Source organism: Microtus pennsylvanicus, chromosome 9, assembly GCF_037038515.1.
Source record: "Microtus pennsylvanicus isolate mMicPen1 chromosome 9, mMicPen1.hap1, whole genome shotgun sequence".
Classification (NCBI taxonomy): Eukaryota; Metazoa; Chordata; class Mammalia; order Rodentia; family Cricetidae; genus Microtus; species Microtus pennsylvanicus.
The window spans coordinates 10,781,123-10,808,679 of NC_134587.1; the positions used below are offsets into that span (position 1 = coordinate 10,781,123).

The 27,557-nt window shown below is 45.4% G+C and overlaps 1 protein-coding gene across 4 annotated transcripts in view; it reads right to left on the reverse strand.

The window, feature by feature from the left end:
• The window catches only part of Map3k20 (mitogen-activated protein kinase kinase kinase 20), a 155,095-nt gene extending 128,703 nt beyond the window's left edge, over positions 1-26,392 (reverse strand). For 2 of the 4 annotated variants that reach the window (XM_075984892.1, XM_075984893.1), the window contains exons 1-2: positions 26,259-26,374; positions 14,455-14,645 (exon numbers count right to left, since the gene is read on the reverse strand). In XM_075984892.1, coding sequence (XP_075841007.1) covers positions 14,455-14,613 — 159 coding nt within the window. In that variant the 5' untranslated portion in view covers positions 14,614-14,645; positions 26,259-26,374. Of the gene's footprint in view, positions 1-14,454; positions 14,646-14,794; positions 14,883-26,258 lie in introns of those variants that run through there. The other 2 variants (XM_075984891.1, XM_075984890.1) reach the window with 2 other exon arrangements.
• Positions 26,393-27,557: the final 1,165 nt, after the last annotated feature.

Genomic DNA, 27,557 nt, shown 5'->3' on the forward strand with positions numbered 1-27,557 from the left:
TTGCTCGTGAGAGCACTGGCTGTTCTAGCTGTGCTCCTCAAGGATTCTAAAAGAAGAGAAGCACCCAGCGTCCAGGCAGAATGCTAGAGACACATTTAAAAAAAATCCTCAGGGGAAGTAGAAAAAGACAAGATCTCCTGAGTCAATTGGTAACATGGGCACCTTGGGGAAGGGCTGAAGGGGGGAGGCTAGAGGCAGGGAGGGGAACAGAGAAAAATATAGAGCTCAATAAAAAATCAATAAAAAAATTCTCAGGATTTCCCCCGGCAATCAACTAAGACCTATAGACACTACCATGCAGGCCTTCATGATGGCAAAGAGACAGGAGGCCGGGGGTGGGGGTGGGGGGATCAGAACTCTGCCATCACTGACATCCAGGAGAGCTGAAGCAGGGAACACCCCAAGCGAGTAGTCTACTTTGAAGGCATTCCCTACCCTATGAGTGAGAACTAACGGGGATGAACTTCCCATCTGCACAGAACAGTAGAATTAATATAATTTCCTTTTGTGCTTTCTACCCCACCAGATGGCATGCATTGGGTTTCTTTCTTTTCTTTTTTCCTGTGTGTTTATAAAAGAACATGCAGGGCAAGGGAGAGGGCTTCATGATGAAGCATGAGTTTGGATCCACAGCTCACACATGAAAAGCCAAGAGTGGAGGCTTCTCCCAGTGGGTTGACAAAGATGGGAGAATCCAGGGGCTCACTGGTCACACAGTTTAGCCAATGAGTTCCAGGTTCGGTGAGAAACCCAGCCTAAAAAATCAAAGTAGCTGGGCAGTGGTGGCACACGCCTTTAATCCCAGCACTTTAGGAGGCAGAGGCAGGCGGATCTCTGTGAGTTCGAGACCAGCCTGGTCTACAAGAGCTAGTTCCAGGACAGGCTCCAAAGCTACAGAGAAACCCTGTCTCGAAACAAACAAAAACAACAAAATTAGAAAGTGATTGAGAAAGACACCCAGCGCTTGCCTCCCGCCCACATTTGCCTCCTGTCCACACACCACCTCCACGTACTTGCACACACAGAACACATACACATGAAAAGGATATCTGTACCGTTTCCAATTCGCACGGATCAACAATTTTACTCTGCAAATGTACATGTACTTCTCCTTTTCTCCCTGCCAACAACAAATTCCTACAGGTGACGATGACAGTCAAGCGGCACTTCTTTCTGACTTGTCAGTCTCTCAAGCTTCCTTCCAGAAGGTCAGGCCATCACGGATCTAGCATGCGCGTGTGCTGTTACCCTCACCAGCCCTCAGGGTCCTCACTCTTGGGCATTTCCAGCCAGCCCACATGTTCTATTACACAGATGTGTGATTGATTCTCAAGTAGAAGGAGATGCAATTTCCAGCGGACATGGGGCATGTATAGTTAAGGATGCTTAAAATAATCTAGTTTATAATACAAAATGCAGAAAGTAAAAGACAAAAATATCATTTGCTGGTTAAAACGCATCCTTGAGATTATGGAGTTTTAGACTTTGGGAATACCACAGGACGACGTGCTGTAAACAGCTTGCAACAGGAAAGATCCGCAGTAATGTGTGCTAACAAGCCACAGAGAACACTGGGTGTGTTCAGACGCCAGGCTGCTGACGAGAACAGCGCTAACAGTTGTCCCATACAGGAGCACTGACCAGGTGCCAGGAACTACGTGCATGGACCCACACGGACTACTTCAACTGATCCCCACAGCATCTTTAGGAAGCCAACCCCATTATTATCTGCATTTTATAGCAGAGAAAACTAAGGCTTGCCTAACTTGTCTAGATGCCAAACAAGCTGGGGAACTGGGATTTGAATCTCCACGGACTGGGTGAAGCCAAAGCCTGAGCTTTTAAACACCACATTACACAGTGTCTCAGGAATCCAACAAAAGATGGAAGATACCTCTCAGAATATATACTTCATTTTAAACTATGCAAGAGGAAATCAATCTGTAGTTTTCATAAATACGTGTCGGCTATCTTTGCCAGTGGAGTAACTTCTCATTGTGAATATACAGACAAGGTTTGGTTGGGTTCACATTTCCTAGTTTCTCAATCACTACCTTGCTCTTAGTGATTGCTGAGTCACTAAGAACCCAGATCACACAAACCCTAGCATTTGGAGTTAGGGAAATCTTGTCTTTGGAGAGATTTTTTTTTCAGTGCATGCACTTGTAACAGGTTTCTCAAGTCCAGTTCCAGAGGCCAGAGAGCCCTAACACTACCCTGCCCTAAGCTGACCCCACACCGTCCACTCTCATGGCTCCAGGGCCAATCTCACTGTGCTTGTTTCTCCACGCTTGCATAACCACCACAAAAGTGGCTGGGCAGCTCTGGCGCTCTGCCCATTAATCCTTCTGTGGCCACACGTTTTTCCAGCTGCTTCCAATCCCCCACCTTTCCATTCTCCCTCCCCGGCAAGCTCGGACTGTATCATCAACTACATGTCCACAGTCCAAACACCGAACCTCTTTTCTCAAATTTCCTCCTCTCCTCAGAGAGAAGTTGGTCCCCAGGGCAGGCCTCTCACTGGTTGCTGCTCTAGCTCTTGGCATGTGTTCCACTGGACCAGGCTCAGCAATACCACTTCAACTGTGCTCCTCACCTCTCCCTAAACGCTGAGCCTTCTGCCATCAGACCGCATCGGTCACTAGGCTTCGTCCTACACCAGTTCTCAAGATTCCCGTCACTGGGAAGCTGGATGAATTTAGCCCCTAACTCACAGCCATATCTTCTCATCACCATTCCCAGTGGCACAGCGGCACAAGCCTATAATCCTGGCACTCAGGAGACTGAGACAGGAGGATGGCGACTTCAAGGTCAATCTGAAATACAGAGACAGTGCCTTAAAAAGCAAAAGGACCTTCAGGTGGTGGAGGCACGTGCCTTTAATCCCAGCATTCAGAAGTAGGTTACACCAGGGCTACACAGAGAAACTCTGCCTCAGGAAAAAAAAATTTGCCCAGTAGCAGGTGTTAATAAAATGTTGTATCATATTAAAAATACATATCCAATGATTAAAATGAGTGTGTATTTCTTAAAGTCAACTCTACATTCCAGTAACAGAAGCAATTCAGTTCCCACCAAAGGATGCACTGCCCTGCCAGCGAGATGACTCAGTGGGTAAGGGCCATGGCTGCCAAGCCTGACCATCTGAGTTTGGTTTCCAGAACCTGTGGGTAGAAGGAAAGCATCAAAGCCCCAAAGTTGTCCTCTGACCTCTGCCCTGTACACACGCATATAGAAAAGAAATAACTGCACGAATGTTAATGTCGTGAGTTAAACAGATTTTGTGCACTAACGGCTGAACCCGGTCCCTCTCACGGAGCACGGCAGCATTAGTCTCCTCCCTCTTTGACAGAGGCAGCGCCAATGTCACCACACGCTTCCCCTCTTTTCGGGGGAGCTTATCTAAAGCAGCTAATTTTATCAAGCACCGTTTTCCTGAAGGACTGTACCAAGGAAAGAAATCATTTTTTCTTTTCAAGCCATTAAGATCCTGTTGGGCTCATGTCACTGGAACACTATCATGATCCCCAGATCATGAATCAGTGAACGTGTGAGGTTAATGGGGGCCAACAAAGAACATGCTAGGGGAGTCTTTTTGCAAATACAGACAAAACCCAAACAGATAAAGTACCATGGCCATGAAAATCATTCTTCCCGGCAACAGAGCAGCCTTTCATTCAAAGACAAAGTAATTTACTAAGAGCTAAAAAAAAAAAGAAAAAGAAAAAAAATCAACCAGACGTGGGGAGGGCAAGGCCATGAGGAGAGACAGAGCAAGCCGGGTCCCTTGCTATATAGATGTAGAACTAGCGCAATGCTCTATAAATTGAGACTATTGCATGTGTGACTTCACTCAGTCATGCACACACCAACTGCTGTCTCGCGGTGTGCAAGGCACTCTGTGTAATCCAGAAGACGGTGATGAATAAGACACAGCTCCTGCCCTCAGGAAACTCACATCTGAAAGAAGTCTATGTGGTCCCAAAGGCATGGGCCAGTGCCAGCCCAGGAAGTGCTGTGAGGAAGAAGTTTCTGGGAACTAAAATACTCTAAGAGCATGCATCTCACACCACATACAGCATTGATGGCCATGCTAAAAAACCAACTGGATGTCCTGCTGAGGAGTGGGAGTCAGGCGTCAGTAGAAAACCCTTGGCCGTGCGGTACTGATGCTTGAGAACCACAATGAGAGTGACTTCTCGTCTACACCAAGGAGAATTTACAGGCACCTTTCACAGCCAAGTGGGAAGATTCTAGTTTTGGAGACTAAAAAACAATCCTATGTATTTCTAAATTTTATATATATATATACATATATATGTGTATATATATACATATATGTGTGTATAGATATACATATATATCTATACACACACACACACACACACACACACACACATATATATATATATATATATTTTGAGAGAGAGAGAGAGAGAGAGAGAGAGAGAGAGAGAGAGAGAGAGAGCGCACTTGTGCCATGGTGTGCATGTGGAGGTCAGCTTGGGCACATCTGTTCTCTTTCACATGTGGGTCTGGGGCAGGCCGGGTTTGGTAGCAGGTGTCTTTCCCCTCTGAGCCATCTTGCTGGCTGATCACCCCTATTGTGACATGCTCAGTGAGAGCTTTCTGAAACCTTTTCAGATGTTTAGAGGCATTTTTTCTCTCTTCTAGAATGTTTCAAGTGTCTAGCTGTTCTTCATTCCACTTTGGCTTTCTCAGACACTGGGGTCCTGGGATATGCCGTTTTTCTTCTGTAGCAAGGGCCTGACTTTATGTAAAATCAGTTAGTCTGGACATAACATTTTTACTGGGAGACATTAATCGGTTTGATTTCGCCACACTGTTTAGAGCGTGGCTGAAGAATAAACATTAACTAACCGAAATGTTTATTGCTCAATATACCAAGATCAATAATACCTTAATGAGAAGCTGATATGACAGCTGTAACTGTGCTCCCTCTGTGACCAATGAAAGCAGTCTCCACACACAGCAAATATGGAATCTTAGCAGAAGGATAGATTTTTTTAAGCTTTTAAAAGAATAAGTAGCAAAAAAAAAAAAAAGAAAGGGCTTTTGCTAGCAAATAAAACGTTTCTTGGTCCTCTCGATGAGGTCAGAAGCAGCACACAGTGGTGCTGTCTTCATGCATTCACAGAATATGGTGGGTCCTTTGTAAGTCTTCTTGGCCCTGGGGAAGGCTGCCTTACTGACTGCTCCCGTAAGTTTCACGTTATCTTCAGACATAATTGAGAAAGCGTGGTCACTCATTTAACTCATATATTTGTTCAACATGGGGCCAATTTTCCCTATCTCTTTTATTGCAGGTCACATTGGAGTGGCTTTGATTATAAGCTCCTGGTAACAGAACTGCCTCACAGAAGAAGGCTGAGTGAGAGATGCTGTTTGGCTTGCACTTCTGGAAGATGCCCGTATCAATTATCAACAAAACTATTATTATTATTATTTATTATTATTATCTTGGTTCTTTTCAAGACAGGGTTTCTCTGTGTAACAGCCCTAGCTGTCCTGGTACTAGATCTGTAGACCAAGCTGGCCTCAAACTCACAGATATCCTCCTGCTTCTGCCTCCCAAGTGTTGGGATTAAAAGCGAGCACCACCACTGCCCGGCCACAATTCATTATTTTACTATGCTTAATTTTTAATTCAAAGCATGATTTTTACATGAAGAATGTAGTTAAGACAGAACACTATAAAGTGCATGAAAGTCCTTAAAGAGAAATGGCAGGTCAGTCTTAAAGGAATGAAAATCAAGAGGTTTTATAGATTCAAACATCAGGTCCCCTAAAGCGAAGTCATACCCAAGAGCCCAGTAAGTACATAGCTGAATGCAAGCCTGCTATTGTATTTACAGGGATCCGGTAAAGACAGATGTGTTCTACAGTGGTTACAGCTGAAAGCATGTAATAAAGAACATGCATGTACATCAATATAAGACACCTCTTTAAGATGAGCAACATGAGAGGGGAGTCCTCTGTTACACAACAACAATACCAAACACCAGGACAGATATTTCAGAGTTTACCATGAGCAATGCACAGGGCCCAGCACCATGAGATTTAGCAAAGAAAACCCACACAAAGGATGCTACATGTGTCAGCTAGGAGTCAAATAGAGATCAGAATCCTGTAAGGCGACCATGAAAAGACAGAGAGCAAGAATTGTGGCAATGTGCTTGGCACACTGGTGTATGGCCAAGACGGAGACAGCACCAGCTAAAGAGACGGTCTTGGCCTTCTGAGACTGTGCCACTAGGATCCCGAGCATGCTGTCTGTCTTGTTTCTTGTTCTACGGCTGTGACAAAACCCTTAGGCAAGCAACTCAAGGGAGAAAGGGCCTATTTAGCTCACAGCTCCAGGTCACAGTTCACCACGGCAGAGGAATCACAGTGGCAGGAGCTTCAGACATTATGTCCACACTCAGACAAGAATTATAAATGTGTAATTCTACCCACTGAGGTCCAAGATGCCGAGGAAATGGTGCCGCCCACAGTGGGCAGGATGAAGATCACCTCCACAGTTGGGTCCAGCAGTCTGTCTCCCAGGAGATTCTAACTTCCGCCACGTGGACACTAAGTATCACACCACCCACATAGCTTGCCCACACATAGTTACCTGGGTCTTGCCAAGGCTCTCTTACTGTTGGCTGTAAATGGAGTACCAGCTTCCTGCCCAACATAGACCCTAGGTATGAATTTGTTAAAAGCTTCCAAAAAGATGATCCCCGCCTGCTGGTCTCACTTTGGAGGGCAGCTGAAGAGAAACGGACGGCTGACGGTTTCCCAAACCGATCCTCGCGTTCAGTGCTCTTCCACACAGTTGACATCCATTGTCTCATTTAATCCTTCCGGATGGCCCCGTAACGCGGGCACTATAATTAGCCCCACTTTTCAGCTGAGCAGCCACAACCAGAGTACACGGAAAGTTAAGTGACCACTTCTGACAGGAATGTTACCATCACGGGCCAGCTCTAATCCTATGTCAAATTAGAGGTTTGGATGTTAAATGGTATAAATTCAGAAGAAAGAGAAAATTATCATGGGGCTGAGAATGTTCATGAAAAAAGAGGAAATTAAACCTGAAAACTTAGTAGGACCTGCCCGGGTGGAGAAGACAATGATATTACAGGTAAAGGAAAGAATGAGGCCCGGGTTACGGAAGTGAAAGCCTACAGAAGGATGATTGACAGGCTGGGAGTGCAGGTCCGCAGGTGACAAGCCCAACAGAGGAGTCAGGGGAGCACTGGGGTGAGGAGCTGAGGAGTCAGGGGAGCACCGGGGGCGAGGAGCTGAGGAGTCAGGGGAACACAGGGGGCAATGAGCTGAGGAGTCAGGGGAGCATCAGGGATGAGGAGCTGAGGAGTCAGGGGAGCACCAGGGATGAGAAACTGAGGAGTCAGGGGAGCACCAACCATGAGGAGCAGGGGAGTATCAGGGATGAGGAGCTGGGCAGAGGTGTGGCCCTGAGGGCTTTGTTTTGTCCATGTTTGTAAGTCAGCCAGCCAGTGGTCCTCTGTGCTCCACGAGACTGGCCAGCAGGTCCTGGGAACAGATGCTCCTCTGCACAGAGAGAGCTTAAGGGTAGCCCCAAATCAAAGGCCTGCTAATACCGAGTGACGAATTCTCAACACAAGATTGCCACAGAAACCATGCCAGAACTTTATGCCAGGGATATGCGGCACCGACATTTTATTCCCGGGCCCATCAACATGCCTAAATATTGAAAGGACTTACAAAGGGTGTGAGTTCTTCTTTGTCATGTTCGGGGACAGAGAAAATATTAAAACCAGAGAACTCATTAATAAAAATGCTCCAGAAATGCACAGACAGGAAGGAAGGGTCCCCTTGGGCTAATGAGCAATAATATTTAGCTGGTTTTTCCCCAGCGGAAATAGCACCAGACTGATCCACTCGGCATAACAAGGCTTTCGTTTTTAATCTGAGTTCTAGCGGTCCCCATATTCGACTTTCTAACTCATACAGAGAACCTCTCTCTACACACAAGTTACAAATAGCTCCCAACATTATGACCAGTTAGCTCTCAGATGTCCTCTACTTACAAATATGTACGGTACTAACCGGTTTTAAAATCCGAGCTTACTTGGCTCTCAATATTACTAAAACTTGGTAGGATTGAGTTTTTCCCTTAAAGGGAGGGCGTGGCATAAACCAAGGCCAGAGAAGAAAAGGCGTTCTTCTCTTTTCCTTCTTGAGGAGTCTGCCTTCTTTCAGTTTGGGGGAGAATGTTTCCTTCATTCCTAATATGAAGTGGTGTGTCAACATCGTTAAGTATCAACAGATTTCAATGTAACATAAAAGCAGTAGTGGTTAGTGCCATCTTGATTGGCTTGAGGCATGCCTTGGGAATTAGCAAAGAACAAAGCTATGAAAAAAAAGAAAAGAAAGAACAAAGCTTTGGGGGCATTTCATTTCCAGAGGTTAGCTTGGAAGAAAGCACTACCCTGCATGTGGGCAGTACCATCCTGTTGAAATTGAAGTAGAAATGTATACCCTGGCAATGCTGACAAAAGCATGGGCAGCCCGGATATGATGGTCTGTTGAACCCGTATTTTGGGTTTCATGGTCTAAGCTAATGAGGACGACTGACCAGGTCTCTCCCTCAAGAGGACACCAGACCTCATTACAGATGGTTGTGAGTCACCATGTGGTTGCCGGGAATTGAACTCAGGACCTTTGAAAGAGCAGCCAGTGCTCTCAACTGCCGAGTACCATCCTATGAGCTGGGCTAAAACAGGGAAAAGGAAAGCTAGCTAACAGCTATACTCTCAATCAACATCACCCTCTCCCTCCCTCCCTTCTTTTCCTCCTTCCTCCCTCCTTCCTTTCTCTCCCTCCCTCCACTCTCCTCAATCCCTTCATTCCTTCACTGTGAGCTGCCCTGTCCCATCAGGCATTCCCTGCCATGGAAAAGTATGGACCCAAGCCACAAGCACGGTCCCCCCAGAGCACGGTCCCCCAGAGCACAGTCCTCCCAGAGCTTCTGGCCTTAAGCTGTGAGCTGAGGCCAGGTTATTGGGAGTGGCAGCAAACAGCTAACACAAAGGCCTACAGGTTGCCATCTGCACCAGATAGGGACAAAGTCATGTGTAGACACACCTGTGCCGAAACATCATGGATTCTAAGCTGCCATGTTTAATCCCTTTTAAAGGTTCACAATGTGAGAATGGCGACCTCTTCCTTGCATGGGGACGGTTCTCTGGGCCAGTGGTGGCAAATAAGACAGGTGATCACAATGACTTTCTCTGGCACTTCCACTCCTTGCTGAACTACAGCCTGAGCAGCTCAGCTTCACCCAAGACAGCCAGCAGGTACCGGGAAGACATGCTAATGACGTCTCTCCTTACTTCCGGTGCATATTCTAAAGATGGCATGTTTTCCTGTCATAAACATCTTTCAGACAGAAAGGAAACTGCGCACTGAGAATGTCCCTAACGTAGACAGCTGGGTCCTGAGCTCTGGGGGCTGCTATGTATGGGGCAGGAATGTGAAATGAAATATCCCACATCTCAGAGAACGTGAGCCTGGACAATTAGTGTCGTGTGGAGCTCCGTCCACCCACCATTCCCAAGGCGCTGCTACAGACTGTCAAAACCGCACTTTTTAAAATGCATTTTTCCCAGTTAGAAACGCAAATCTATGTCCCGGTCAATCCACATCTCTAAAAACCTCACGACACACAGGAAAATCAAACCGCAGCTACGCCTGAGCTGGACCAGTAAAAAACACGACGACGTATTTAAGGGAGCTGGCTGCCGGGGTGAGATGCATCAGACAGAGGGATGAGTAAGAGGGTAGAGAGTTGGCCATACAGGTGATGAAATATTTGTGTTAATTATATATTCTATACATTGTGTATAGGGATGGTCACTGTGATAGTCACTTTATGTTTGAAATTTTTCATAATAAAATATTGAAGGAAAACATGAAATCATAGAAAACCACAGACATTCAAGGAAAATAAAAGCGGCACCCAGACACCGAGTATATGCCCGTTTTATAAACTGTCTTCCCCACCTCACCCCCAATACACTCAGCATTTTCCGAATGGCATATGATGTCACCGTACAGGCAGCACTGTGTAGCCTCCAAGTCTTCACCATCACCCACCTGACACGAATCCCTATTCTCCGCACCCCTGACAGACTTAGAATAAAGTCCTGGAAGTACAACTTCTGACTCGGGAGGGAACCATTTTGAGGCCTGCTTTCACGTGCTCCCTTTTTCTAAGCCCTCCTCTGGAATAGCAAGCACATCACAGAACCTGTCGACCCAGAGGCCTCTGAGCCTTAAACACTCTCATAAATAAAACCTCTCACTCTCATTTCTACTAAGAAACAAAGGCTCTTTTTCAAAAAAATATCTAAATTAGGTACCGCTAGTAATTCCCAGTTTGTTTCCTAAATCCAAGTCAGGGGTGCTGGCTCAGGACTTCGCCCCAGCAGTGGGACAGGAGCTAAGTGAGAATGGGGTACCTTTCTGTGTCAGTAAGTAAGGAGAGGGCCAAAAATCAACAGGGCATGTCAAAAGACACAGAAGCCAACCTGAAGAAGCCCTTACATGCTGGGTCTAATTTAAATACAAAAGTGCATAACTGTAATGGATTGTAATTGGAGTGTAAAATTGTCTATAAACAAATAAACCAAGTGGCCAATATGTAAAGGGAGGACAGAAGGAGGAGCAGGGAAGAAAGGCTCTTGCTCTCGGCACAATGCACTAACACGGTAATGTTCTACCTAAGACAGAATCATCAAGGGATGCAAGGCTGAAGAACATTTACATAGCCTCAAAGTAGCTCCCAATAGCTAATCACAAAAGAGAAATAGGTATTTTCGCTGCAGAGGAACTGAGTGAACTCATAACTACGGGCTCAAAAGTAGCATCAGAAAAACTAAGCCAAGCAATACCCATGAAACTGCACCAAGGACACACAACCACTATGACATTCCCACCACAGCCACATAAGCCAAACGAAGGGGAAATCGTTAAGTCCAAAACAAGGGTAGTCTGCGAAACAAGTGTTCTCTGCTTTGCAAAACTGCCCAAGTCTTAAAAGGCAAAGAAAGGCAGGGAAACTGTTCCCAAATAAAACAGACTAAACAGACACATCAGCTAGATGCCATCTGTCGTCCTGGAGTGCATCCTGGCTTGGAAAAAGTTCCCATAAAAGTCTCTTGGGACAAAAGGCAAAATCTGAAGGCAGACTATCCAATAAAGTAATATGATCATTCAATTTCCTGGATTTTTAGGAGATGCTGAAATACTTTGAATAAACACATATCGCATCTGTAACTTATTCTCATAGCCAGCAAAAATAAAATAATTATAACTGCATATAAGTCAATAGCATAAATAAAGAGAAAAGGCAAAAGTTGCAAAATGTTATTAAGTGGTAGGCTTTAAATGGTATTATAGAGGTCATGGCAGTCTTGCAATTTTTCTTAGTGTTTGCTTTAAATGGTTTCTAAAGACATTTTAAGTACATGTAAATTTTGCTATTTTCAGCAGAAAGGTAACATGTACTTTTTTTTTTTTTTGGTTTTTCGAGACAGGGTTTCTCTGTGGCTTTGGAGCCTGTCCTGGAACTAGCTCTGTAGACCAGGCTGGTCTCGAACTCACAGAGATCCGCCTGCCTCTGCCTCCCGAGTGCTGGGATTAAAGGCGTGCGCCACCATCGCCCGGTTTACTTTCTAAAAGAGAGGGAAGTACCGTACCTAACTACACTAGAGGTCACAAATGAAGGAAAAGCCAATAGTCACACAAGCCGAATTTAAGAATTGGCCTGGGCTGGACAGATGGCTCAGTGGTTAAGAGCACTGGCTGCTCTTCCAGAGGACCCAGGTTCTACAGCACCTACATGGCAGCAAAAGTTAAAAAAGAAAAACCCAATACACATAAAATAAGTAAATAAATAATTTTCCAGGTGGCGCCGGCACACATATTTAATCCCAGCACTTGGGAGCCAGAGGCAGGTGGATCTCTGTGAGTTTAAGGCCAGCCTGGTAAGCAAAGCGAGTTCCAGGACAGCCAGAGCTGTTACACAGAGAAACTTGAAAAAAAAATTGTCATGTATCATGTACATTCTCCACATCTGACTACGTTCATAGAACACACATTTGTCAAATGTCAGGTAATTCTCAGAGTCCTGTGAAGTGAGTTACAGGAGCTGTATTAAGCGGTCTGTTCCTTCTACGACTCATTGGAAAAGTAACGACCCAGGAGTGGATTGAGAGTACAGACATGGTGTCGGGGGAGGGAGGGACGCTGGAGCTCATCACCTTTATCACTTAAAAAGCGCTTAGCCAGTAGCCACCACACGTCTTGTGAAATACGAGTCCATGGGGACGCACGCTTCCCCTCCAGTAGCTGCGGGTGCCCCAGCAGACTTCCTCGTAGAACTCCTTCCTGTGAGTTTAGCTGTGCGGGGTGCCTTGTCGGGAGCCAAATAATGACCATCTCTGACGACTACAGGCCCCTAAGCGGAACTGGAGTTTCTGCTTTTCCCTCCTCACACGTTCATTGAGTTATGCTCTTGCCATAGCAAAGCAGGATTTGGCAGCGCCCTACGCTCGCTTTCGTTCTGCGCTTTCCTGTGTCGTTTCCTGGGCCTCTCACACTGTAAAAACGGGACGATGTATGTATACAGGCAAGAGAGGTAGGAAGAGAACAGGCTACAACCTCCTTTCAAAACCCGCGTCCTGCCTCATCCAATAACCATACACGAAGTTCGTTGTATCCAAGTCCCAACCTACCACTTAAACATCCTTATGTAAATGGATAGGACTGGCCTCTTTTGTGTTCTTACCTGGTCAGAGTGAAATCCTATCGGACAGGAAGCCTGGCCTCCTGAAATCCACCTGCTCCTACTGGCTATTACACTTCTCAATGCTCCGCTTCCCAATCTATAAAATGGGGACAATAAGGCAAACGTACCAGCTCCAAGAGTCCAGTACCAGAAACGGTTCTAATGCAAGAACTGATCTTTACTTAGCACCGCTGTACTTCACGTGAAACCTACAGACAGTCCCAGCCACCTCAGTGTTACTGTCCCGGCTTCAACACTGGGCAAGCGAGTGGACTGAGGAGCTCCGGCCACTGCTGGGGGAACCTGCGACGCTGACACTGGACCAACATCGCGAATCAGTCATGATGGCTCACTGGTGGCAGTCAATGACAACACGAAGATACTCACTGGGGGAGCACGCATATTTATGGGAAAGTTTGCTTGAAAAGAACAATACTTAGCAAAAACTGTACATTAAAAAAAATGGCCAAAATAAGCAGCAAAGGGTAAATATTAGAAGCTACCAGCATGGCACCGACAGACAATGGTAATACACTGTGTATCTCAAAAAGCCAAAGGGAAGACATTTGGATGTTTACGCTGAAGAAGAGATGTTACACAAGGCAATGGATACAATGACTTCAACATACAACGCATGCACGTGTTGAAACCTCATAAGATGGCAGGCTCATAAATTTTTTTTGTGTGTTCGTAGGATCAGTTAAAAGGATCAGTTAAATTTTTTTTTTTTTTGGTTTTTCGAGACAGGGTTTCTCTGTGGCTTTGGAGCCTGTCCTGGAACTAGCTCTGTAGACCAGGCTGGTCTCGAACTCACAGAGATCCGCCTGCCTCTGCCTCCCAAGTGCTGGGATTAAAGGCGTGCGCCACCATCGCCCGGCGATCAGTTAAATTTTTAAAAAGAACTTGAAAGAGAAAGCTACCATGCTTAACGCCTATGGGTCACCTACACAAGTTATTTAATTCCTGTGGTACCAAACACATCCACGCCACATCCCTATGAAAGATGAAGACCCCAAGAGTTCAGGGCTCACCCACATCGAACACAAGTTCCAGACTCTAAAAGACAAGACCTTATTCTAATTTTACAAAGAAAGGCAACTCTGCCAAGTGCCTAATTCTTTACTTCGCAAAGACTCACCACTGTGAGCCAGTAGAAGTGAATCCTAAGAAGCCAGTATTGATTAATTCAGTAGAAAAATAATACTCTTATTTTTTTTTAAGACAACAACTAGGGACCACCCCCAACGCGAGGGGTAAAAAAATAGTAACCAATGTAAATGTTACCTGTTACTCTGTGCTGCCCCCTCTTGGCTGCCCCGGAGAAGTGAACCGCTCAAACGTGCCTGTTTCTGTAGGCCAGCCAACACAGAGAGCACCGGGCTCTTTTATACCATGGAATGAAATCCTCTAGCTTCAGATGACCCCTAGTAGAACTCAACCCTAAAGCACACACTACAATATTTTCTATTTATGAGGTTCCCAAAATGGAAATTGGGAAAGAGCCTCTTGGAGCGGTCCCAAAGGACCTGCCAGATCCCTTGCAGCTCCGTGACCCCTAGGGCCTATGACATCCAAGCTGCTGCGACGCCTCTGGCAGCAGCAGATCTTACCTCTTTCTCTATCTTGAGTAACTTCTTTACAGCCACCTCCTTGTCCTGTGATATCCATTTGGCTCGATAAACACTCCCAAAACTTCCTCCACCGCAGTTTTCGAAAAACTGCAAGTCGTCGAATTTAATTTGCACAAAGGAGGCGCCGAGAGACGACATCTCATAATGACAGTAGTAAGCGTCCTCACAGTCTGGAGAGAGAAAGGAGAGACACGCTGGATCACAAACAAGTCAGAGTCCTGCTGCCGATATTTATACCGAGTCCTGTGAAACTTCCAGAAAGAGCAGGATGACTTCAGAAAGAAAAGCGAGACGAACACATCGAAATGAAAGCGCTCACCCTGGCAGCCGGCGCAAAATTCAACAACGGCTTGTCCGGGCTTGGGACCGGCTCAGATTCCTCCGCCGCAAAGCCTGTCACAGCGCTTCCTACACATCCCGAGGAGCTCTGCCTAAAGGCTTCTGTGTCACCAGGTCTCCTACCAGGAAGGCCTGACACACAGAAACCATGCTTTCTTTCAACAGTAAGCTAGCATAGCTCGTCTGGCATGTGCGGCATGCCGTCTCTCCGTGTTGCCCTTACTTCACGGGAAAAGTACCCAGCCTAAGCCGGTGCGCATCCTAGCACCAGCACAGCCAAAAACGCTGCAGAGTAAACACGGATTCAGTGTTTAGACTCCAAACAAGATTTCATCGAAGAGTGAAAGAAAAGGTGGCCAAGTGCTGCCAAACGGGTCTCACTAGGCTGCACACCATAGCAGAACCTATTTTCTGAGACGTTGTCTCTGTTTACAATATATTAAGTCACCCAACAAATACTGCCAAAGATGTTAAATAAAATATATATATTATGCTTGTTTCCAGAGGAACCCATGACCCCTCCCAGAGACTACTTCAGTGAGATGCTCTGTGACTGAAGGGCTCTTACTCTTGCCCAGGTGTGTGTCCATTCCTAATCCTCTATGCCAAACCATAAATTAGCAGGAAAAGCAAAACCCTAGACACACAGATGATGGCATAAGCTTCTGAGCAGGCATAAAAAGCTGCAGGTGGTAGATGAAAGAATCTGCATGCGCGCCCTTCCTGGGACTGTAAACCAGAATATTATAATCATGGAGCGAAAGGTGGACCTATATTTGAGGACCCATAAAACAATTGGCTTATGCTCCCAACGGTCACCATCATGAACGACTTTTAACAAATGAAAAGAAAACAGCTATATAAGAACGTAAAGGCATCTACGATAAAATGCAATGTGCGGCCACTCTGCATGTATCTTCTATCTATAAACATTGAGACATACTGAAACATGACGCCTGCACCTTTCCTTCAGAGGATTCTGACACCATCCCCCAAAGCACACGAGGGAAGGGGAACACAGGCGTGTAAGAGGGAGAAAGAAACGTGACAGAATTAAGAGCAAATCAGAAGGCTGCACCGGCCTTTTACTACCCTGGCCATTTTCTATGAAGCGTGAATTTTTTTTTCCTTCCAAAATAAAAGGTAGAAGGAAGCAGTCTGCAGCACTAGAAAGCCAGTGTCTCCATGTACAATTCAGCGCTTTGCCGAGAGACGCACGCAGGCGGCTAAGAGAGTTCAGTGTGCAGCTGGCTTAGCCATCCCATTTTAGGAGCATCGGCTCACTGAAGAATGCTGATTCCTTATGCCAAGTCCAAGTCTGCTCCACGTTAGGGAGAAGGCAAGAAAGAAAAATGAAGCGATTTGTTTATCTTCAATGTTTAGAGCCTTCCACTGTTTAGAAGACAGAGCGGCCACAAAAACAAAGGAGGGGGACAGCTGTGGGGAACGCAGGCGCAGTCTACTGACACATTTAATTTAGCGATATTTCATACAGACTCCCTACAATCCATAGTTAACTGCAGAAAAGAAGGTCTATAGAAAATGTAGGAGAATATGCCCGACCAACGCAGAGAGTGTGTGCAAAGCAAAAAGCTTTTATAATAAATGTCAAACGCTATGCTAGCTCTCCGCGGGGCAGCAGAGGATAGGTCTATGTTTTTATAATCAATTTATCAGGTATAGGAATTTAAATAGGCCTGCAAAGCTTATCAGATGCAAATCCACTGCCTCCCTGTCCCCCACTTAACTCTCACTGCTGAGAAAGCCACTCATGCCGGCTCCTTTGAGGATTCGCTCTTCTTTACCACATTTCTGGGGGACGTGATTAAACACCGTCGCTTCTTAACGTTTCCCATTTCAGATTTGTTACAACAATTCCCTGCAAGGGATTCAGCTCTTACACATCATCCTCAGCCTCCACAGGCTCAGGCGCTAGGGTGTTCTAAACCCTCTGTTCACAACCCCAACATTTGGCTAAGTCAATATTCACAGTTTGTAGTAGTCTCGCAAAGTCAATATTGTTCCCAGCACCGTCATGCGGCAATTATATCTTACTTAGATAACTTTTGTTTCTTCTGGAGTTACTAGTTGCCCTGTGTTTTCTTCTATTGTTTGTTTAGCTTTTCATGCTACTGACAAACTTAGCTAACCCATCAAATTCTCCCAGGACTGCAAAACTCTCAATGAAGTAAAACAAAACAACAACGACAACAAAAAACACCAAATCTCTGTTATCCTGGAGGAAGGAAGATGCTGGTTTTCATGGAGACATTCTTTCTTAACACCTCATCTTGATTTAGTCTGGCTGGAATGGCTGCTTCCCAGGTCAGACTGTAACTGGGATTTCTTCCCCTGTGCTATTCAAAGACCTTCCTTCTCCTTCACCCTCTGAGGGAAAACCTTGCCCTTGGACCTTCAGTTTCTCTTTCTTGGTTTACTTCTGCACCTTGACGACATTCGTCTCTCATTGACTCTTTGAGTAGAGGGCACAGAATGGGGTTTTTGAGTCTCCACTAGCAACCTGTCTGCTGTTCTGGGAAGAGTATTATCCTTTATGTAGTTGTGAAAGTATATTTTATTTTTTCACATTTTTTAAAATTAACTTATCCACTCATTTTATGAGTGCAAATATTTTGCCTGTATGTATGTCTGGGGTGCACAGAAACTAAAGGGGTCATCAGATCTTCCGGAAATGGGGTCACACAGATGCTTGTAAGCCACCAGGTGGGTGCCAGGAACTGAACCCGGGTCCTCTGCAGAGTACCAAGGACTCTTAATCAATGAGCTATCTCTCCAGTACTCTCACTGAATTTGTTTTTCTCCAAGACTTATCTCTTTATTATATGTGTATAAGTGTTATGCTTGTATGTATGTATGTGCACCATGTACATGCCTGGTGTCTGCAGTGTTTGAAGAAAGCATTAGATCCTCTGGGATTTGCTACAGTCGTCAGCTTCCATGAGGATGCTGGGAATGGAACCCAGGTTCCTGGAAAGAACAACACATATTCTGAACCCCTGAGTCGTCTTTTTAGCCCCTTCTTCATTGCGAGGGCAGCTATGGACAGGTGGACGTTACTACAGCTTCTAAACCCTTTTACTTTTTTTTCCCTAAAAGCTTTTAGAATTACTTTTTATCTGTAGAATTCCGCCTTGGAGATGATTTGTTTGTTCCCCGCTCACCGATAGGACACTCAGTTCCAATCTTTAAATCGTGTCTTTGAGTCTCAACCGTCCCGTGTTCTTTACCACTTGAGCCACGTGTATTTGATGTCTTATTCCTCACACAGGCGTGAAACCCTGCTTGCAGTCCCCCTTGTGTGCTGACCTCTGTCACATCTGCATGACGGGTGCAGGCAACACAGCTGCTTCAAACGCCCACCTCCACCTAGCAAACCTGTCCCTCACATTGTCTCCGAAGCCCATATGAACCATTACACTCTTTCTATGCAGCTGTCTTTCCCATCACACTCCCACCCGAACATAAACCTCCTAAACCCAGAGTTCATTTCTGTCCATCCTGGGTTTTCAGCACCAGACACGCAGTACAGCACCTTTTCTGCTCTAGCGTGCCTGTTCAATTAATTAATGGCTTTTAGATAATTTTCCCATTATAATTCCCGGAGCTGCAAAGATTTCAGTCAAACTCAGGAAACTCAGACCTGCTGTTTTCACAGCGCCCGCAGAGGACTCTAAATCAAATCTGTTTGAGAAGCTGCCACAGGCTTCTTGGGGAACCTGGGGCCTCCAGTACTGGGTGCCTCTCAGTCTGGGTTGAGACAGAGGAGAGGAGGAGAAACCCTTTCCCAAACAGAGAAGAAGGATGTGATCAACAAGAACTAACTTGAACCCCCTGGCCAGGACCCTTGGCTATGGTGGCCACCCCGACGAGAAGCAACAAGGTACATTTGTTCACGTCAGTTACTCATACTGTAGTATACCCCGCTGTTGGGGATTGGCTCTACATGAATGGATGATGCAATTACTTGGATGTTTTATTGAGACTGTAAAAAAATTAAGTCCCTTCTAATTTCTGAAGAGATTAACAATTTTAAGAGTGTGTCAGTGAAGGTTTTAACTCCAGTGAGCTCAGCAAGGCATCAAAACCCTCACTTAAAAATTTGGTTTAGATCTCCACCCCTGTATACATATGTACATATGTGTGCATACATATATGTGTGTGTGCATGCGTGTATGTATGTACGCATATATTTTAGGCTACATATGTATATTGCTTCCCCTTTCATTTTAACTCGCTATTCAAAGATCAATTTACAAGGAGGATGAAATATGAGTTGCCACTACCCAAACCCAGAGCATCTTGGGAAGAAACTGATCAAATCACAGCATCAAGACTTGATCAAATTATGCTAGAGTTTCTCAGAAACATCTCTACTGTTTAGACCGATAAAGCCATCTATTAGACAGGGAGCCAGCTATACCCATTTGTTTACAAAGGCTACCAGATGACACACAATGTTTTCAACCCACTCCCCCGGAGACTGGCTTTTACATAATACAGACAATCCCACAGCCCTGCAGGTGGACTCGGAATAGGAACGTCACGAAAATCAGAACATAATAAGGGGTCACAAATTTGAAAACAAAAGCAAGTTGGTTAAATTCAGCCATCCGCTGACTTGAGCAGTAGCCAAAACTTGGTGATTTCAAGAATGTCCCTAAATTAAAAATACAAAACTAATTTCAATTATTAACTAAACAGATAAAAGCATACATAGTATCATTTAGTTAATTATAAAAGCAGAACCATATAAAGGTGGAAAAGTCTTAAACGGAATATTATTTTACATTTTAGTTTCTTATCTTCTCAATGAGGGAGCTGGGGTCAGGACTTAGCTCACGGGTCTTTAATTCGCCTCTTGATTTTTCTAATTGGTATCAATCTCAAGTCAGTTGTCTGTCACTTGATTTCTGTCACAGATAAATACAAATAAAAATAAAAGACTACTTGGATGTCTATCATTTGAGAAGCAAAGTTTTACAATTAGATGGGACTGAGTTGAATTAATTCTGTCTCCATCTCTCTTGAAACAGCCACGTTTCTTCCAATGATGCCATTTTTAAACCTCGTAAATAAGGGTTTTGAAATCACCTCCATCTGATAATCCTGATGGCACCGGAAACGGAAGCATCACTTCTAAGCACAGATAAGCAACACAGCCATGAGCAAAGGCCCAGTTAGCCAGAGCGAGCCGCAGACCCCAGTTCAAGCTATCTGAGCTCAGTCAGGCTAAGGACTGTGTCTCTGCAAAGTAGGCTTCCCGCGGCTTCCCCCAGACTCTTGATGGGGAAGCAGGGGAGGTGTGGAATCTACACACAACAGGCGGAAATGGAGGCCCTCTAACTGTTGTCTAAGCTTTGAGGCCACCCATTCTTTCAGCCTTCATAATCAATCAGTCATGTTTCCCCCTCCCATGTTCAGAACTGCGTTCTATTTTATTTCAGTCGCTTCTGCTGCCCAACTGTTGACAAACGGCCTGTGGATTTCTAAGTGCTTTTCAGTTGTGGTTATGTGTCTTAACTTCTTCCCACCCTTGTGTTTCCTCTCCCTTTGGAGGTTGGGTAACTGTGCAAAATCTATCTTACTAGCAAGGATTATTTAGTTATTTCCCACACAAGGTCTTACTATATTGTCCAGGCTGGCCTTGAGCTTGGGATGCCCCTGCCTCAGATTTCCAAGTGCCAAAGTTAAAGATGTGTACCAAGATGCCTAGCTATACGTGTAACTTTTTCCTTTCAAACTGTTTTTTCAAAGAGATGAATCCTATTTAAGTTACTAGAAGGTTTTTTCTTTTACTTTTAGATATTAGTATTTGCAGAACATATTTATTCTATTACAGTACTCACTTTCTGTCATCTTCCTTCTGACTCAAGAAAACTATAATCTGCCTTATCAAATACCTCCACATCATAATGAAAATATTTTTTAAATTAACTTTACAAATGAAGTCTGGAATTTCTCTGGACTTTTCTCTTTTGGATATATATGAACCCATTATTTCTAATGTATATACTTCCTCTTTTTCCATCCCTAACTTAATCTTTTCTTTTTTCTTTCTTCACAAAAGTAGTTCTATATTTATTTCTGGCACAACATAAGAAGAAAAACTAATTTGTGTCACTGTGATCAAAGTAAATTTTTAAGGAGATTTCTTAGGCTGAAGAGGTAGCTCAGTGGATAAGATTATTTGCTATGCAAACAAAAGGACCTGGGTTCAAGTCCCTGGCATCTAGGTGAAAGTCACGCACAGCAATGCAGGCCTGTAATCCCCAGCACTAGCGGCGGGGACTCTGGGAGCTTACTAGCGAGCCAGTCTAGCCAAAACAGCAAGCTTCAGATTCAGTGAGAGACCGTGCCTCAAACAATAAAGCGGGGGAGACAGAAGACACCTAGCATCATCCTCTGGCCTCTGCATGCAGTTGCCCATGTATATGCACACATAAACATGCATATACCACACGCACACAAGGAAGGAGGGGAGGGAGAGAAGAAGAAAGGATTTGGGGGTCAGCAAGATGGCTGGACAGGTAAAAGCACTTGCCAGCAAGCCTGAGTTCGATCCTAGGAACGCACGTGGTAGATGACACTCCCACAAGCTGTCCTCTGACCTCCATACATTTTGCGCATCCAAACATATACATACATAAACAATAAATAAATTTTTTAAAAAAACTTAAAGGTGATTTTGCAAAAGCAGCCCTCAACCTCTAGCCAACTGATGTGTGTTTCTTCATACAGTTCAGTAAGTAAATGTATCAAAACCACATATCGTCGTGTGCTTTATAATGCTGTTTGGAATTGCTGCCCTGTATTCTTTTAAGGGCATTTTTTTTCTTCTAAGAAAAGGGAAGTCTTTGGTTTGATATATTTCTTCATAATGTCAGGGTCAGAGATTTAAAAACACAATTCTTGAACAGACTGCTCTGTGCCCGTCTTTAAAAAAGAAAATCATTAATGATAACTAAGTCTATTAGGAAAACTAACTAGAAGCATGTCTACTTTGCTATTTTCTTCTAAATGGCTTTCAGAAAAGAACCCCTCACATAACATAGGTTGGACCCAGGAAACAGGGCTCCTTCTGGCATATGTATGAGAAATCCAGCTTTAAATGAGTCTAGACGAGAACGGACGATCTCCCTCTCTCTCTGTGCTTCGCCATCTATGTAACATGACTCTTCAGTTGGAGCAAAGGTTACAGTAAAAACAAGCTAGTTAAATGAAACATTCTTATGCATCCATTAATATTCCAATAAATGAAAATCAACTTCCGTGGCCTACTACCTTGCCAGAAACGCTGTTAGCAGAAATAAAATCAATGAGAAAGTGCATCCACGTCCGGGGCTACTGGAGCAGCTCTTGTGGGAAAAGAGATGGGACTGCCGCTGAGTAAAGACGGAGAACACAGAGAGGACATAGTTCTGGGGCTGCCTAGACGAAGGCCCAGGTGCCCCGGAGTGGGGCTCTTCTGGGGGCAAGGCCCAAATCCTAAGCCAGCCTCCCACTCATCCTGGGGATTTGCTGTACAGTTCTCTCCTCCAGAACTGTCCCTGTCAATCAGGAAACACCCAAGCAGCCTGGCTTCTGACAAATAAGGTGCAAGCTCAGCCTGGGTAGCTGGAAGAAATGCTTCCTAACAAGGGTCAATCAATATGCAGGTCAGAACCGGGTCAGCTGAAGGCGGACGAAAGATAAGACAGACACCGGGAAATTCAAATTAGCCAAAAGCAAGACCCAGATTACGCTTTGCTGACTGAGAGGCAGAAATTAGCTGTGGGTACAAGTTGCACAATTGCTGGTGACTAGGATAGCCCCGCAAGAATCTATTCTGCCCTCTTAGTAGTGCGTGACGCATGCCTGAGTGTTCAGCAGGAGGTGGGGCGTGGAGAAGAGATCCTGCACCAGCGAGGCAAGAATGGGTGTGTCTCTAAGGCCTGCTCCAGCCTCACTAGCATGACTAACCAGGCTAGTATGAGGTCCTGAGAGACCGTCTTCCTTTCCTGGGAGGCGCATCTGACAGTAAACGCGAGGGAATGTTCAGTAGTCTACATGGCTGATGGAAACAGTAGAAGTTCCGGGGCCACACTCTTGGAATTCTTCTCGCATAGCTGGAGAGGTCCAATTCCAATGTCCGTCTCGAACTCTTCTCTCCCATCCCCAAAGTAAAGCGCTCTTTCCATCTTGAGACCATCAGGAGAACCACAGACTCTATAGACTCCTGGGATGGATGAACTAATTCCATTCTTTCCCTAGCAAAATGGAGTCACTTTACCTCTTCCATCAACCTGGGGCTACAAACCTCAGCAGGGCCGACCCCATCTTCCCGTCTGCATATTCCCACATAAGCAGCATACAACATTGCAGAGGAGGTCAGTGAATCCTACTTTCTGACCTTAAAGCAACCATCTGACTCTAAGATGTGGAGGAGTAAATGTGTCTGTTTATATTGCTTTGCTTAGTTGAGTTAAGAGAAGACTGGAAAGTCCACATGAATTTTTAGGGTTAAATGAAAGATTTTTTAAAGCAAACATTTGCCTACTTTGGAGGTGCTTATTGGCTGCAGACCCGCAAAGGGACACAGTCCTTCTCCTTCACAGTAGGGTATTCTGATAGAAAAGCTTAAGCAAGTATTTACTCCGTGACCTAGAGATAAACGTGTTCCTTCTCTTTTAGGGTTTCCTATGTGAAGTCCAGAGATGGGCCCAGAAAGGATTGATGGACCCTGGAGAGAGGAAGTACTCAAAAGGAGCCCTACAAACGGTTCCAAGAGATCTTAGCTCTGCTTCTCAGCCATAGCCTTCCCATGTTTCCCGAACTTCCAAAGTCTTTATCTATGTGTCCCCAACACAGACTATTACAGAATTGCTTTGGAAACCCCTGTACACAAGAGGAGTGGCTAGGATGACACCATCTCAGCATATGCATTTAAGTACGACAGGAACAAGGCAAAATAGTGTGTGGGCAAGCCTTGCCGGGCAAAGCTGAAGCAAGCCCCCAGCTTGAGAAACGTGGGAAAGCCCTTTCTGCACTTAGTCGCGGTAAACTGGAGTTTCCCGGACTAGCCCCGGCATTTCCACACGCTGTCTCATAGACATCTCCCAGGAAGCAGGTATCACTGCCTCCCAAGGGTGTAAATGTCAGCCAAGCCTCATTTACAAACGACAAAACTGGGATTCACCTTGGGTCACCTCCTTTTCTTCCACCGCATATTCTACTCCATCATTTACTGCCTCCTGATTTTCCTCTTAAATAACTTAAATAACTCGATGGTTTACCATCCACGTATTTGAGGCTTTAGTTTTCGACAAGCAATGGTGTCAATGAGTAAAGTATCAGATGTGCCCCCCTCCCCTTCTCACGGTGTATTAGTAGGCTGGGATTATTTAACTCCTGTTTTACTCAATGCTTCAGCTGTCTCTCCAGGGTCAGCAACAAAAGCCCCTGAAGTATTAGTCAAGCTATCTGGCATGCATGGCTCTCTTCCCTCACAAGTAACAACTTCGGATACAGATGTAACTATATTTGTTTATGTGCAGTGGGTCAAGGTTAATAGGCACAAAGGAAGTAGCCTAAATCTTCCCCATAGTAAGACAGAAGGTGTCTCAGCTGTTGCTATTATATTTAGATAGACCAGTCCCCGTCCCTTGTCAATCTGTCCAGGGCAGAATAAAATGGAAAACAAATGATCCCAGCTTTTATCCCCAACATCTGAGGGTACAGAGGCTTTCTTATTCTGATAACACTGTATCACCATGCACACCTTTCCCCACTGTAACAGGGATCTCACTGGCTCTTCTCTGAATGTGTCAAGCTCTAAACTCCACTGTCCGTTTTGCTGGGCGCACTGTGAGCTTCCTCTGACCTCTTTCACGAAACGTCCCTGTAATTTCTCCAGTAGATCCTCTGATGATTCAGTTGTTCACTCCACGCCCTTCGTAACTCCTGTTGATAATTCTACAGCCCTATCAGACTCAGTTCCACTGCTGAGCCCAGATAGGCACGGAGCCAATGTATTGCCAATAGCACTCACTCTGCACTAACTTAAAATACACAGCGCAGCTTGCCAAGTTTCCTTATTTGGCGAGAAGGTCCCTCAGTTCCCAAGATCTTTGACCATCCATTTTTAGATCTAAATCTGTGCGCTTAATATTTGGTTATTACTTCTCTTAATGTGTTCTTATGCATATCCCCCCCCAAATACTTTTAAAGGATCAATCATCTACTCGCTTCCCTGGACAATAAAATGTTCCCCACTTAAACTTTTGACTTGCACATTGTTAAGTTTAAAACACACAAACACGCTTCACAATAACTCCAAAAAGTACTTGTAGAAATTATACTGTAAAAGTTTAAAATAAACAGTACACAGTGTTCCAAACGACCATTTTCCTCTATCATAATTCTCTTTCCAAACAAGCTAAATTCATGTTCATTTACAATCTCCCAAATCTCTCACTATTGTAGCAGAAATCTAAAACAAAGACTTCACAAATGACCATAATTAAAATGCAGCCGTCACTTTTTAAAAAAAAATCAAAGAAGGCATGAAATGTCAGTGTAGAAACAGGCCTACGACAAAGAAGTCTGGTCTTGGACCATTTGTTTATTTTTATCGTTAAATATTTTGGTAGGTTTGGATCCACTAAATCCTGATAGTCGTTTTCATCTACGGTCAAGAAAGCCATCTGGGGTAAAACAGGACGACACTTTAACCACAGCCTGAACTCAGATATCCTCAATCCATTCTGGAAGCCGGTTCTCATACGCATTATTAATGAAGGCTGCTTACTGTGAAATCGCTGGAACGGGCCACCAAATGGTGCGCTTTCATTATTAACGAAACTAACAAAAATAGCAATTATGTTCCCCATAAACAGTGCTTATGCAGGATCTCCAGGCGCATGAGAAACATACATTTTTGAGCAACCCAACAATGACGTGCCATTGTTTTTCAGGCAGTTCCATGTCATCTGGGCAGTTTAGAATTAAAGTTTTTCGGGAAGCTGTCACAGCGGGGCGAGGCATGGCTGCGGCCCGGAGACACTCACAGCCAAATCGGGTGTGGGTCCCCGAGCCCACAACACCCGCGTGTGCTCCCACGGAAGGGAAAGGTGCTTGGGAAGGGCAGCCGCCGCAGGCGCCCGGGCTGTGTCAGGCCGGGCTCTTCCGGGCACCGACTGCTTCACGGGACTGTCCCGGGCATGCCCAAGCCGTACTCGGCCCAGCGACAGAGAACCGCGGGGCCTCAGGGCACCGGGCGCAGGGCTGCAGGGCACCGGGCGCGGGCCGAGGACAGCCGCCCGCCGAGCCCCGGCCTCCCGCACCCGCGCAGCCCTAGTCCCCACAGGTCCAGGTCCGGGCCCGGGCCCGAGCGATCCTCCAGGGTGGTGCTCCCTCCCTCTTCCCCGGTCCCTCGTGACCCCTACCTGGCTCCCGGGCCGGGTGCGAGCGGCGGCGGGGGTCGGGGACGGCGGCCCGCGCTGCTCCCACGCTTCCGCCGGAGTCAGGAGTTGAACATTCCGCCTCTCCGCGCGGCGCCAATGAGGACGACGTCGCTGCAACAGCACCACCTACCTACGGGCGCGGTACCGCCAGCCCCCCAGCCTCCCGGCACGCCCGGCCCAGCGCCCTGAGGAAAGACCGGGGCTCCGGGTCACACAGACCCCAGGTGCTGAACGCCCCCGCGGGACCTGGTGCTCTGCCTGGGAGGGGGACAACAGGGAAGTCGATTTCTGTGGAGACAGGGTTGCAGGTGCCTCAGTTGGGACCATCAACAGGTACCTTGGGAATTTTGAGGAGGAGTCACGGACTGCTGCTCTGGTTGGTGACTTTAAGGTGAAGTCCCTGAGATTTCACATTGAGGTGACAGAGTCCATTGCAAGTGTGGAAGAAAAAAAAAGTGGCAGCGGACTTTAGGAAATAATAATAATTAAAAAATTGGCTGGGGAGAATGGAACTGGAGAGGAAAGAGAGAAGAGATTGCAAAAGTAGGAGAGTCATTTTCTGAATAAGAATTTAGTCATGCACACACTTGGAGAATTATGGAAAGTGGGAGCGGAGTAAAATGGGTGTTTGTTTTAGCGCATTGCTTGATATTGGAGCGCGTGGCTTACAAGCCCTAAGATTTTAAGTCACGTTCTTTACTTCCCATTCATTTTAGTGGTGATTTAGAGAGTTGCCTGGGGATGGGAAACAGGATTAATGGGAGATATTGCCACTTCCTGCTTACAGATAGGACCGCGAGGACCTGAGTTAGAGGGTGCAACATAAAAAAGAAAACTGGAATTTTGAGAGACATGTTTCAGAAAGAGGCCACAGAAATTGGTGACCCATTCGATTGGGAAAGAAGAAAGCGATGATGCCAGGATTTGAGACCTGGGTGTCAGGAAGAATGATGGTGTCATTGACAGAAATAGAAATCTGTGGAGAGGAAACTGGCTTCCTGCTGAGTTTTGAAGCCATGAGAGGAAGAACAGGTAGAGATGAAACAAGAAACGGAAATCAGAAGGGAGGCCAAAGGAGAAATAGAAATTTTGAAAAGCGTTCATATATGTTTAGGGTATGAATGTGGAAGGGTGGGTAAACATAAATTAATAATTTTAAAAAGCCCTTCTGGTCTGTTATTACAAAGACTGAGGGTTTTAGATTAATAAATTACATCTTGGTAACCGAGAAGACTGAAGAAAACTTCCTCACTAAAAAAAAAAAAATTCTGTGCAAGGTGA